Here is a 13,432-nt window from a genome sequence, read left to right as displayed (position 1 = left end):
TTAATTGGGGGAAAAAAAATGAATTGGGTACTCTAAAGGAAGTAAATTTAAAAACAAAAACGTTATGCACATTATTACAAATTCCAATCAATACATTCACCAAAATGTAATAGCTTTGAATAGTAAAATTTTTTATCCTCTTGCTCAGAAACCACTGCAACTAACAGAATGCTGTGGAGAAATTGACTGCATTTATCATAGAAATCATAGCATTTACAGTGCAGAAGGAGGTAATTTGGCCCATCGAGTCTACACTGGCCCCTGAAAGTGCACCCTACCTAAGCTCATAACACCACGTCACATTTAAACACCACTGGGCAATTTAGCGTGACCAATCCACCTAACCCGCACATCTTTTGGACTGTGGGAGGAAACCGGAGCACCCGGAGGAAACCCACGCAGACACTGGAGAAGATGCAAACTCTACACAGACAGTGACCCAAGCTGGGAATCGAACCTGGGACCCTGGTGCTGTGAAGCACCCGTGCTAACCACTGTGCTGCCCATCCCTAATTGCCCTTGAACTAAGGGTGTGTGCATTCGTGTCCGCGTGTGTCCATGGCCTGGCACCCTGGCCGTTGCTCCTTTCCCCTGACCATTTGATACATTCACATCATCTAGTTATAGATTCAAATGTTACTGATTGGCTTAAATGAAAAGAGCTACAGTCTCATTCTTGGCATTGTTGTATTGAATTTGTTCTTCAGTTGCTGTTTTTCAAGAAAAAATATAATCTAATTGTATAACGGTCATTATACATGTTTGCATCACTTACATTGCCTACTTTTTTTGTTTTTAATATTTTTTTATTCTCCTTTTTCACATATTTTCTCCCAAATTTACACCCACCAATAAACAATAATCAGTAATTAATGTAATGTCAATCCCCATATCAATAACAACAATCCCATCCTCCCACCAAACCTCCAAACATAGCCTGCATGTTAACATAAACAAATGACAAAAAGGAATCGTAAATCACCCATAGTCACCATTAACACACAGACTTTCAGCCCCCAACCCCCCTAATGTTCGATGTGATCCAAGTCTCAAAAGTGCATAATGAATAATGCCCATGAATTGTAGAACCCCTCCATCCTTCTCCTCAACCCCTCCATCCTTCTCCTCAGTTCAAAGTTGACCTTTTTTAGTGTCCAGAATCCAGCAGGTCCCCTCGCCACGCCAGGGCACACGATGGAGAGGTTGATTCTCCAAGTCCTCAAGCTTTGCTCGGAGTCCTCTGTTGACCTCCACCACCCCCTGTAGTTCGTCTCCCATCGAGGTGAGCTTGTCACTGTGCTGCGACATTGCCTCCTCCATTTCTTTTCATCTTTTCACCCTGTTCCCTCGCCTCGGCTGATGTCTTTGCCACATCCACCCTCACCGGGGCGATTGCCTCCTCTACCAATGATCTCCGTGCGACTGCCATTTCCTTCCTCAGTGCCTCGCAAACTGCTTCTCCAGCTCCACAGTCATCACTTTGACTGTAAGTAGTGCGGCCCCACCATGTGGTCTGGCATCCGCCATCTTGTCAGCGCTTTTACTGGTCCTCTCCTTTGGTGGCAAACCTGCGTTTCCTCCCTTCTTCACAGCTGTTTTTGGCATCCGTTAACCACTTTAATCTCGAGATAAATAAGCAAAATAAAAAATTACATTTAAAAAAATTATAATTTCTAAAAAACTATTCAAATAAAAAATTTTAAATTCAAAAATCGAAGTTCAAAACATCACTTATCCTGGGACCGGACTTCAAAACATGCATTTTCAGTGGGGGCCACTGTGTGTGCTGCTCCCCCTCTACATTTGTGCTGGATTCAGGCCTCTCCTCAGGCTACGCTCCTCCCCCGCCGCTTGCTTTGGGCTTGATGCCCCTGCTCCTCCGTTCACGGGGGTCCTCACCGGCTCTAAACCTGCCCTCAGGCCCCAACAGCCGAAGAAATCATGACTGGCAAAACTACAGTGAAACCTCAGGAAAATGCCGTCGACCGCCGGGAGCCCTTCTCCATGGTGTCCGCTTGCGCGCGAGTCCGCTTGCGCGCGCCACCGGAAGTCTTTACATTGCCTACTTGTCCCACTTAATTTCATGGAATTTGATTCCATACACTCCCGTTAAAAACCTACCAATCCAGAGTAAGGCGCGTCCCCCCCCGGCCTTTATTACATTACTTTTTACCCTAGTCTATCTTTGGATTGTTAAAGTCACTCATCAGTATGATTCTTTTAAGAAAGAGAAAATGCTGGAAAATCTCAGCAGGTCTGGCAGCCTCTGTAGGGAGAGAAAAGAGCTAACATTTCGAGTCCGATAACTCTCTCATCGATGACTTATATCCAGTATGATTCTTTTGTTCTCCTTTCAACGCTATCTCTTAAAGATGAAACCTGTGTGGTTGAAGAGTTATGTTTTAATGTGAGCCTTTGCAGCATTTAGCTCCTTGGCTACCTGCGAAAAGTGAGGCAAAACAAACCTTTTCAAGAATTGCATCTTCTGCATGAAAATACAAAAAAAGTTTCTAGTTTGGGGGACATTACATCAATTCATAGAATCCCTACAGTGTAGAAGGAGGCCATTCGGCTCATCAAATCTGCACTGGCCCTTCCAAAGACCACCCAACCTTTGCCAAATCCCCTGCTCCATCTCTCCACCCAACCTATGGCCAATCCACCTAACCTTCAAATCTTTGCACTGTGGGAGAAAACCGGAGCACCCGGAGGAAACCCACGCAGACACTAGGAAAGTGCAAAGTCCACACATAGTCACCAAGGCCAGGATTGAACCCAGGTCCCTGGTGCTGTGAGGCAGCAGTGTTAACCACTGTGCCATCCTTGCAGCAATATGTTCTAGAAGTCAGCACCTGTACAAACCATTCCCCAAGTGCCCATCTGTACATGGCAGCTACAAGAGCTGATGTGGAGTCAGCAGATCCTGTAAATTTGAAACTAAATGCCGATCAAGAGAGTGCCATCACCACAAGAACTGCGAATCATTCAAAAAGCTGGCATGCTGTCACGCAAGGGCAAATGGGGATGGCTAATGAGCAGGCTATGCCGGCAACACCCTCCCTGTCATAACCTGAGGTTAAGCAGGTCACGGGACGCTAATGAAACCTTAAGACAGTAATGGGACACTTATGAAACTGGGGGATTGATATTCCCAAATACGGAATACATACTCCCTCACTGAGGGGCAGGGCTTCTACATCCTGTATGAAACCGGAGGGCCATGAACTTTGAGCTGGCTCCTGTTGTAGAGTTGCTACTCTGTATTCCTGTTGTATTAAACCTTTTTCCTTTGACTCCACTTCAGTGTGGACTCCTTTCCGGAGTTTATAATAATCCCCTCATGGTGGGTGGGGATGAGAATAACAAAAGCTGTACACTTGTGTTTAGGTTAGTGATAAGTTTCTGGCGATGGGTCCATTAACAATACTTCTTTTGCAACTGCAGCTAACATGGACAGCTTATTCAGCAGGAAACATGGTGAACTTGCGGCCAGCCACTGAAAGCCAAGAAGCAATCGTTAGTTACCTGCCTCTCAGTCATATTGCTGCGCAAATGATTGATATCTGGCTGTCCATAAAGTTTGGAGGAACCACTTACTTTGCACAACCTGATGCACTGAAGGTATAAATAAAATGCAACGTGAAATATGTTTATTTTGATTTTGTAAAATACTTTTATGGTCTGCACGTCCATAATAAGAGGAGTTACGCATTTGCTAACTTCTGCACAATTGGACACGATGCAGTTTTTCCAAACTTGTTTTTTTTTTTGCAGCATAGGATCTCCTCTATACCTTGAGCGTGAGTTGCGAGCCAGTTTAAGCAATATGCCAAAAACAACCTGTGTTGGTGTAGAAGCAAAATGCCGCAGATGCTGGAAACCTGAAATTAAAACAGAAAACGCTGGATCAATCCCCCATCATCTGTGGAGAGAGAAACTGAGTTTAACATTTCAAGTTCATATGATCCTGAACTGTTCTGTAGAAGGGTCACGCAGACCCCGTTTCCCTCTTCACAGGTGCTCCCAGACCTGTTGGGTTTATCAGGCATTTTCTGATTTTATTTCTGTGTTTATATGCAGCGTCCCTAACCTGGGAGAACTTCCCTGGGGTGCTTGGCAACAGCACGATTAGATATAACTTGGTTCCAGCCAATGATGGAAATGTTTCGAGCATTGGGTGGGATTTTCCTGTCGTGGCAGGCAGCCCTGAGACCGGAAATTCCTGCCCAAGATCAACGGACCATTAAATGTTCCGCCAGATTTTTCGTCCCACCCGCGACGTTTCCCGCAGCGAGTGGGACCGGAACATTTACCCCAATGCCCCCTCTAATTTCTGTTTACCATGAGTGACCTATTTGTTGCACAGAGCGGCCCCTTTATGATTGCCATACATCTCAAAAGGAGCATTGGCTTGTGCACGGCCTGTTTGTTCCCGGTGCTGCGCTTTCTTGATTACTGCATTGCCCGCACCTGTGCAACATTGATGAAAGATGACTAAAACTTGGTGTCGTTAGATTGTTACGGTTGGCTTTACAGGAGAGGAGAGAGGCAGAGTAGGGAGGGACTTCCAGAACTTTGAGTCTGTTCAACTTGGGCAAAGAATGTGGGGAGGCTGAAGTTGACAGAATGGGTAAGGCTGGATTTATTTTTTTTCAGCTGGAATTCTTGATTGAAACAGAATTAATGTAAAGATTGAAGAATTGGTTAGAAAGATGATGCATGGAATGAGTGCGCAAGGGATATTACCATGGGTAAATGGGACCTGTTCGTTTTCAAGGATAAACGGCAACTCGGACTGATGGGATCAAATGACCTGTTGCAGCATTTGGAGGAATTGTTCAGAGTTTCAAAGTTTCATCGTTCAGATTCCAATATGGTAGCCAGTTTGTATGAATGTAGAAGGGCTCTGCCCAAAAGGCAGACGCTTGGCGATTATTCCCTAAGCCACGGCAAAGTGCTGTGATTTTTGTACTATGGGTTAGACATCGAGGTAGGCCCCGAACCTGTCTCCGCTATAACGGGCATAATGTTATTGACATTAATCCGCCCCGTACGGAAGCTGTCTAGCCAACTGAGCTAAATTGGATTGATCCAATCTATTGAATTGCAACTGGCATTAATGTGATTGGGATTGGATTTGATGCTTCCCTGTTCACTGGATTTGATAGAAAAGGGTGATGGAGACCAGGGCAAGGTTATTGTCGAGATCAATATCTTCCAGAAATCACTGCCTGTACAAATCTTACAGCACCAGGTTAAAGTCCAACAGGTTTGTTTCAAACACTAGCTTTCGGAGCACTGCTTCCTCGGGTGAATGAAGAGGCACCTGAGGAAGGAGCAGTGCTCCGAAAGCTAGTGTTTGAAACAAACCTGTTGGACTTGAACCTGGTGTTGTAAGACTTCTTGCTGTGCTCACCCCAGTCCAACGCCAGCATCTCCACATCATGTACAAATCTTATACTTTTAAATCTAATTATGGAATGCAGATTACCATGGGGTTGAGGACCCTCTTATTTTGTATCCAACTGATTAATGTTACTGTAATGTGTGGCTATGTCCAACTTGTTTCAATGCAGCACCTGTTGAAAGCAATATTGTGACAAGAGACCCTTATCTTAATAGACATGCATGATTCTTGTTATAAATATTTTGCAGACAAATTTTTGTATGGGTCCTAATTGTCATTTACTTCAGGGCTCTTTGGTGACAACAATGAAGGAGGTGCGGCCTACAGCATTTATGGGTGTACCCCGTGTCTGGGAGAAGATGCAAGAGAAAATGAGGACTGTAGGAGCAAAATCCTCAACCTTGCGGAGGAAAGTGGCTTCCTGGGCAAAAGATGTTGGTTTAAAAAACAATCTAAATCGCATGAATGGGTATGTTTAACGTAGGGTGTACTTTAATTTTGTGACTTATCGTTCTCTCGATAATCTAGTTTAGTTTCAATCATTTTGTTTAATTTTATCGTAACTTCACAGGCGAATTCCTTGCAACTGTGAGTTGAATTTTCCAGATTTTCTGGCTTTGCCCCATCACTGGGCCATTTTCAACCAGCTAAGGAGCTTATTCAGCAGCCAACTGAGTTTTCCAGTTGCCAGGCAGGCCTGCTGCAGTGGCCCCCAGTCAAGGCAGACCTCCTAGTGACAGATCGGGAAGCCAGTGTTCCAGAAACTTATTACCCCCAAACTGGTGCCGCCAATATCGAAAGATGGCTGGAGCTCTGATTGTGGGGGGACCGTGCCCTCCATCTTAAGTCACACCCCCTCTCCCTTACTTGCATTGGCTGCCTGCTACATTCTTGGTGCTGAAGGGTCTCCTATTGAACTTCCAGCATCAATTGTGTGCCCGCTCCCACACATCATCTTTAATTGGCCATGATGGAACATTCCTTTGAACATCAATTCAGGTGACTATTTCTGACACGCTGCAGGATCAGGATCCAAATCTGATTCTGACAACATGATCCAGACCCCAAAACAAAAATCCTGCTCCGCAGTTTCAAATAACGGGCCCGATTGAACCAAAAGGAAACTATAGCGAGCACGTTTCCCAGCTATCTAACATGGCTCCCGTTAGATATGGGGCCTCGGCGGGGAACGCGCGGTCAGGGCCTCACTTAGTCCCGTTTCCTGCATTGAAGTGCCCCTCATCTGTCGAGCCCCCACACCCCTGCGTAGCGCACCTCCCTGGCCCAATCACCACCGCGCAGAGATGTACCAACCTAGCACGCTGTCACCTGGCAAACGGGTCAAACTGCCAGGGTGCTCAGATGGCACCAGCAGTGCCAGGGTACCACACTGCACAGAGAGCACCTGGGGGCCTTCAATCCCCTGGGAGACCCCCACGAATGCCATTCCGTCTGGTCCCCATTTGTGGAGACCAATATTGAAGGCCGATCACCCAAGGTCTCCAAGACGAAGGGGTTAGATCCCAACGCCTTGGTTACCTCAGGGAACTGGATATTAGACTGACACCAGCTGTCTCGCTCTAAAATGCAGAGTTGTCAAAAAAGTGAAGCCCTCCCACAATGGGTGGGTTTCCCATCACAACGTTTCGCGAGCCTTGTTAGAGCTCATGAGGCGTGGCAAACTGGGTAGATCCTGGGAGTGGGGTCTCCTGGCACTTACTGGCCACATTGTGCTGCTGCACGCTGCTTTCGGGTACACTGTGGCTGGTAGATCATGCGCAATGTTTCCAGTCAGTTTGTAATTAAGCTTCATGACTTCTTGAAATTTGAGATATAACCCTTTAGTCCTGTCATGGAACCTATTGAGTACATTGCCCAAGGCTGCTCGTGCCCAATTAACATCTGGTAACAAGCAGTTTATCTCCGTTTCTGTGCTGCTAGGCGGTGACATTTTTGTTCAAAACTCCAAAGGCACACAATGTTGATGCCCCTAATATTTCCCAGGCGGGCCTCCAAAGAAAACACTTGGCTCCCATCCAAACAAATTGCCCAATTTGGTAGCACTAACAGCTGCAGAAATGTCGATGCCCACATGAGCTGGTATCCCAAAACAACTGACAAAATGTCCGAGGCTTTTCCTCAATTTCCTCAAGTTGTAATCTACAAAATGTTTTCACCATCACCTTTTTTGAGGACCATACTGATCGAACTGTGAAGGCCCACTGCCTCTTTTTTTAAAAAGATTTTGTAACATTTATTGCCATATTAAAGTACCAGATGTTCCAGGTGTTGCAGTTTTTCATCTCTCCGATACATGGCATCAGTTGGAAGGACTTCTATTTACAACCAGAGTATGTCTCCTCTAATCTCTGTGCCCATCCCTATTGCCCTTGAACTGAGTGGCTTCCTAGGACATCTTGGAGGGCATTTCAGAGTCCACGACATTGCTGCGGATCTGGAGTCACATGTAGGCCAGACCAAGCAAGGGTGGCAGATTTCCTTCCCTAAAGGTTATTAGTAAAGCAGATGGGTTTTTAATGACAATCGATGATAAGTTTTCACCGCTGCAGAGAATAACTTTGCATTCCAATATTGAATTTAAATAGCATCAGCTGCCTTAGTGGGGTTTGAACCCATGTCTCCAGGGCATGAACCTATGCCTCTGGATTACTAGTTAAGTAATATTACCACCACACTGCTGTCTTCACATTTTTTTTTTCAGCATTCTACCAATATGCACTGCCATCACAAGTGATAAATTACACAATTGTTTTGCAATAGCAACACACAAAAATGTTTTAAGCCTAACTAAATATTTATATTGTGTTTTTTTTCCCCAGAAATAGGGCTCTTTCATTTGACTTCCGGGTGGCTAACCAGTTGGTGTTTAAAAAGGTTCGGAATGGTTTAGGATTGACTCGGTGCACAAAATGTTATACCGGAGCAGCTCCGATAACCAAAGACACGTTGGAGTTCTTCCTTAGCCTCAACATCCCGTTATACGAGCTGTACGGAATGAGCGAAAGCACGGGACCCCACACCGTTTCTGTACCTGACTCCTTCAGGATTTCGAGGTAGCGTCACTTCCCTCTATTCTGAACTGAAGTCGCCATGTCGAGCAGCTATGTTTTAACAGCTTTTTTTCTCCTCTGAAAGCAGTGGATTTTAGCAGAGGGTAATCCATCAAAAGTCTGCGCTCCTCTTGTTACGCGGGACTAATTCTTACCACTGAGCCAGAAACGTATTCCTATAAATTCTCAGTGAAATTGTACTTTGGAGTGAGTTTCTCTTTATGCTGGAGGTGAAAAGTGGTTAAATTGTCTATTTAAAAAAATATATATATATGTTTGGAAAATTAATTTCAAAGGAATGAAATTTCGCTCCAGATGACTGGCAGCACTGATCTATTTCGGGTCCTGGTGAAACGGCTCTCCACCTCGTGTAAGGTATTAGCCCCATGCTTTCTGATGGGGGCTATGCTGATGTTGCATGGGTTGGGGGTTTCTGCACCTCCATAAGGGGAGGTGGTGCCGCAGTGGTATTGTCACAGGGCTAGCAATCCAGAGACCAAAGTAATGCTCTGGGGGCCCAGGTTCAAATCCCGCCGCTGCAGAAGGTGAAATTTGAATTCGACAAAAGTCTGGAATTAAAAGTCCAATGATGACCACAAAACTGTTTTCGATTGTCGTAAAAACCCATCTGATTTACTTGTTATCGATTGTCGTAAAAACCCAGCTGGTTCACTAATGTCCTTTTAGAGAAGGAAATCTGCTGCCTTTTAGAGAAGGAAATCTGAAATGACATGTAGGCCAGACCAGGTAAGGATGGCAGATTTCCTTCCCTAGAGGACATTAGTGAACCAGATGGGTTTTTCCGACCATCGATGATAGTTATCATGGTCACTGTCACTGAAACTATTTTCAATTCCAGGTTTTGACAGCTGCCATAGTGGGATTTGAACCCAGATCCGCAGAGCATTAACCTCAGCCTCTGCATTACTCGTCCAGAGACATCACAACACCACAATCTCCCCGGACTGGACATGGCCACCTGATGTACACATAGCACACCTGGCTGTGACTGTGGCATCTCTGGAAAAGCATAGAGCACACAATAACATCTTGCCCTCAATTCAAGTTTGGCATCCTGGGGTTAGAGAACAAAGAATAATACAGCATAGGAACACTCCTTTCGGCCCTCCAAGCCTATACCAGTCATGACACCACCCTTGGCCAAACCCCTAGAGCTGGTTTATTCCAAACCAAAATACACATCACAATCTTTCAAAAACATAACATAATCCAAACAGTCCCCTTTTCTCCCCTTAACAACCCCACCCACCCACTAGCGGCAAACAATTCCTTAAATAGGAAAAAAACATTCTCTCCATCTTATAAAGGACCCCTCCTCTGACTCTTTAAGAACAAACTTAATTTTTTTCAACTTGAGAAACTCCACCACATCCCCCGACCATGCGACACCCTCGGTGGCTCCACTGTCCTCCACCCCGTAGAATTAGTTGTCGGGCTACTTGGGGAACTTGATATGGAAGCTGCCTGTACAGTTTCAGCTCCTAAAGCCATACAAAAGAAGGCTCTTCTACAGGAAAACCTGATAGCGACACTCCTTTTGCATGATGCTGGTAATGAGGGAACCCCATCGGCTGCATCTAAATCATAGAAGGACATTCGGCCCATCTTGTCCATGCCAGCCGAGGACACCCAGGTGCCCTTTCTAATCCCACCTTCCTGCACCCGATCCACAGTTCTGTAGCTTAGAGTACGTAAATGCAGGTCAGGGTACTTTTTAAAATAGTTCAGAGTTTTTGCCTCCACCACCAACTCGGGCAGTGATTTCCAGACCTCCGCTGCCCTCTGTGTAAAAAAGGTTCCTCCTCATGTCCCCTTTACACCTTCTGCCTCATCTTTAATGTAAATCTATGTTGGGGCAGCACAGTGGCGCAGTGGTTAGCGCTGCTGCCTCACAGCGTCGAGGACCTGGGTCACTGTCCGTGTGGAGTTTGCACATTTTCCCCGTGTCTGCGTGGGTTTCACCCCCACAACCCAAAGAAGTGCAGGTTAGGTGCATTGGCCACACTAAATTGCCCCTTAATTGGGAAAAAAAATAATTTGGTACTCTAAATTGACTTTTTTTATTAAAAAAAATCTATGTCCCGTGGTTCTAGAATAGGAAACTATTTTATCCTGTCCATTCTACCTCTTTCCCTCATCATTTTTGTACACCTTAATTAAGTCACCCGTCGACCTTCTTTGTTTCAAGGAAAATACCCTCTCTTGAGGGCAGCGTAAAAAAAAAAAGCATACACACCAATGCCTTCTGTGCACTGCTACATGATACACTAGGACCACCAGTTTACCCAGAGCAGAATTTCAATCCCGAAGTTTATTCCATATTTGTTTTTGCTTCGTGTTATTGATGGATGTATTTCTTCTAGCTGCGGGAAGGTGATGCCTGGCTGCAGAACAAAAATCTTGAATCCTGACGCGGATGGCTGCGGCGAGATTTGTTTTTGGGGCAGGCACGTGTTCATGGGGTATCTGCACATGGCGGATAAGACCGAAGAAGCAGTTGATGAGGATGGTTGGCTCCACTCGGGCGATCTGGGAAAACATGATGAGAATGGATTCCTATATATCACGGGAAGAATTAAAGGTAACTACTTTCATAATCTATGTATCATGGCCGGGGGGGGGGGGGGGGGGGGGGGGGGACCTGCATGCACTTTCTATCTACATATATCTTTATTTTCATGTCACGCCCTTGTTATTTTTCCTATTGCCCTTCTTTATAACAGAGGCTATCACTTGTGTATTTGGAAAAACTGCTCACTCTGTGTGGATTATGTATTATGTTTTCCCAACAGATTGCTCACAGTGCTTTTCAAAATGTTCCCATCCACTATTTATTTATTTTCCCAAGTAACAGAAAATTCCAATGTTTAGAATGAAAAAAATTAAGCCGAAAAGATTTAGCGTATTTCGCAATAACGTGACTCGCTTTAGCAATTGAATTTTTTTTTTCCAATTATAAAATGTTCCCCTTGTCAGAATCCTTTTAACAATACCAGAATTTGTATAGAATTGTCTGTAAGCCTGTGCTTTTGAACTTCTTTGGAAATCCCTACATCCATGCTTAACCAACATAGCATGATAGGACACAAGTCAGCAGCCCTTTGCCATAGTGCTCAGTTTCTGGTGTTAAGAACCCCACTGATGTTAAATGTGGAGGTAACTTGGAACACTGGTTCTTCGTGATGTATATTTTCAATTTGGTATACTATAAGAAAAGATATGCAAACCAGGAAGGAATAATCCAGTTGTTTTGCGATCAATTGATAAGGAATATTTATTAGCTGAAGAGAAAAACGCACAACAAGAAGGACAATACAACAGTACGCTTAACCACACTGATGGCGGTATAAACAGAGTATTACATGAAGTTACCCCTTTGTTTGCTACTACCTACGTTTCCTAAACTCTGAAATGCTCCTTGTTCCCCAACAACATCCAATATTGTTTCCCTTTGATGTTACCCACCCGGTGGACCCGGGTTTTAGCGTCTGTGTCAATTTCTTATCTCTCCCCTCATCACATAGGTAAACATTTGCTTTTCTCTTGCTAATTCACATATCAAAACCCCTTTAGACAGCTGCCCGTATCAATTTCCCTTTCAATTGTTTCTATTTTATCCCAGTTTCATTTATTAACTCGTAATTTTGCTCCATTCTTAACACTGGTCATCAGCCCCATGACTGTCTCAATAACTGCAAGAGAGAGCAATATCCACAATCTGTGGCTCTCTGGGATTCTTGTTCGAATGATCCAACAACAACCCAGGCATTTAGATAGCACCTTTAACATAATGTGTCCCAACATGCTTCACAAGCATTGTCAAACAACATTTAATAGCTAACCGTAAAATTAATTAGATATTCGCTATGTTAAGGTACTAGGCTTGATGATTGGCAGCTTGGTCAAAGAGGTAAAGTTTTCGGGTATGGCCTGGAGGAGATGGGGAAGTTTAGCAAAGGTAATCCTTCCCTCAGAAGGCACTTGCATATAATCTGAGTTCAGTTGTATGCAGAAATATGGGATGGAATCATCACAAATGATAGTGGCTTCAAAAACTATTGATGAGAGCTCCCCTTCAGAACTGCTCCTCTAGTATTCTGCAGAGTTATTAGATTGGATTGTTTGAGATCTGACTCTATTTTCTTAATCGGACACTGATTCTAGCACTGGGATAGCAAAGAATTCACCCCAAACAGGTTTCCAGCTATCTCCGAAAAAGGAGGGAGTTCAGAAATACCGTCGGTTTCTGAAATCCAAAGGCCCAGGGGGGCGGTCTTTGTACTATACATCACCTTGGCCAGTATGCCTAAGGGACTGGTAAACAGGAATGTCATTAGACGGCTCACCGGTAATGTTTTCCGATTGCGGTTCCCAGCACTGTCATTTTATCTTTTTCCATGTTTTCCCAATCTGTTCCATTCATTCCTTCATTGAACTCCTATTAGGGTGGTGGTGTCACTGAACTAGTAATCCAGTGAGCTCGGGTAATACTCTGGGGTCCTGGACTCTGATTACACCACAGCAGATGGTGAAATTTGAATTCAGGAAAAGTTTTGGAATTGAAAAAAAGTCTAATGATGCCAAGAAATCAGTGTTGATTGTTGTACAAACCCGTGTGGTTCACTAATGTCCTTTAGGGAAGGAAGTCTGCCGTCCGTATCTGGACATGTGACTACAGATCCATAGCAAAAGTTCTATACTCTTAAATGCCCACTGAAATGGTCTTGCGAGCCATTGAGTTCAAGGGTAATCGGGCATGGGCAATAAATGCTGGCCCAGCCTGTGAAGCCCACATCCCATGAGTTTGATTTTTTTTTCAAAGAACTATATAGAATTGGATCTTTCAGTGGGTGGAAATCTAGGGGGAAAGGTTATAGCCGAGAATAAAGTGATGGTGAGGTCCGGCAAGGTGACCTGCAACATCGCAATGATA

General features: G+C 44.5%; 1 protein-coding gene across 3 annotated transcripts in view; it reads left to right on the top strand.

Moving 5' to 3' along the window:
* acsbg2 (acyl-CoA synthetase bubblegum family member 2) overlaps positions 1-13,432 on the top strand; it is a 53,446-nt gene that overhangs the window by 33,761 nt on the left and 6,253 nt on the right. For all 3 annotated transcript variants that reach the window (XM_038776663.1, XM_038776664.1, XM_038776666.1), the window contains exons 9-12: positions 3,445-3,621; positions 5,695-5,876; positions 8,248-8,481; positions 10,863-11,080. In XM_038776663.1, the coding sequence (XP_038632591.1) occupies positions 3,445-3,621; positions 5,695-5,876; positions 8,248-8,481; positions 10,863-11,080 (811 nt within the window). The remainder of the gene's footprint in view (positions 1-3,444; positions 3,622-5,694; positions 5,877-8,247; positions 8,482-10,862; positions 11,081-13,432) is intronic.

Source organism: Scyliorhinus canicula, chromosome 18 (genome assembly GCF_902713615.1).
Source record: "Scyliorhinus canicula chromosome 18, sScyCan1.1, whole genome shotgun sequence".
In the NCBI taxonomy this organism is placed as follows: domain Eukaryota; kingdom Metazoa; phylum Chordata; class Chondrichthyes; order Carcharhiniformes; family Scyliorhinidae; genus Scyliorhinus; species Scyliorhinus canicula.
The sequence above is the reverse complement of the archived record's forward strand: the minus strand, read 5'-3'. Positions and strand labels throughout refer to the sequence as shown.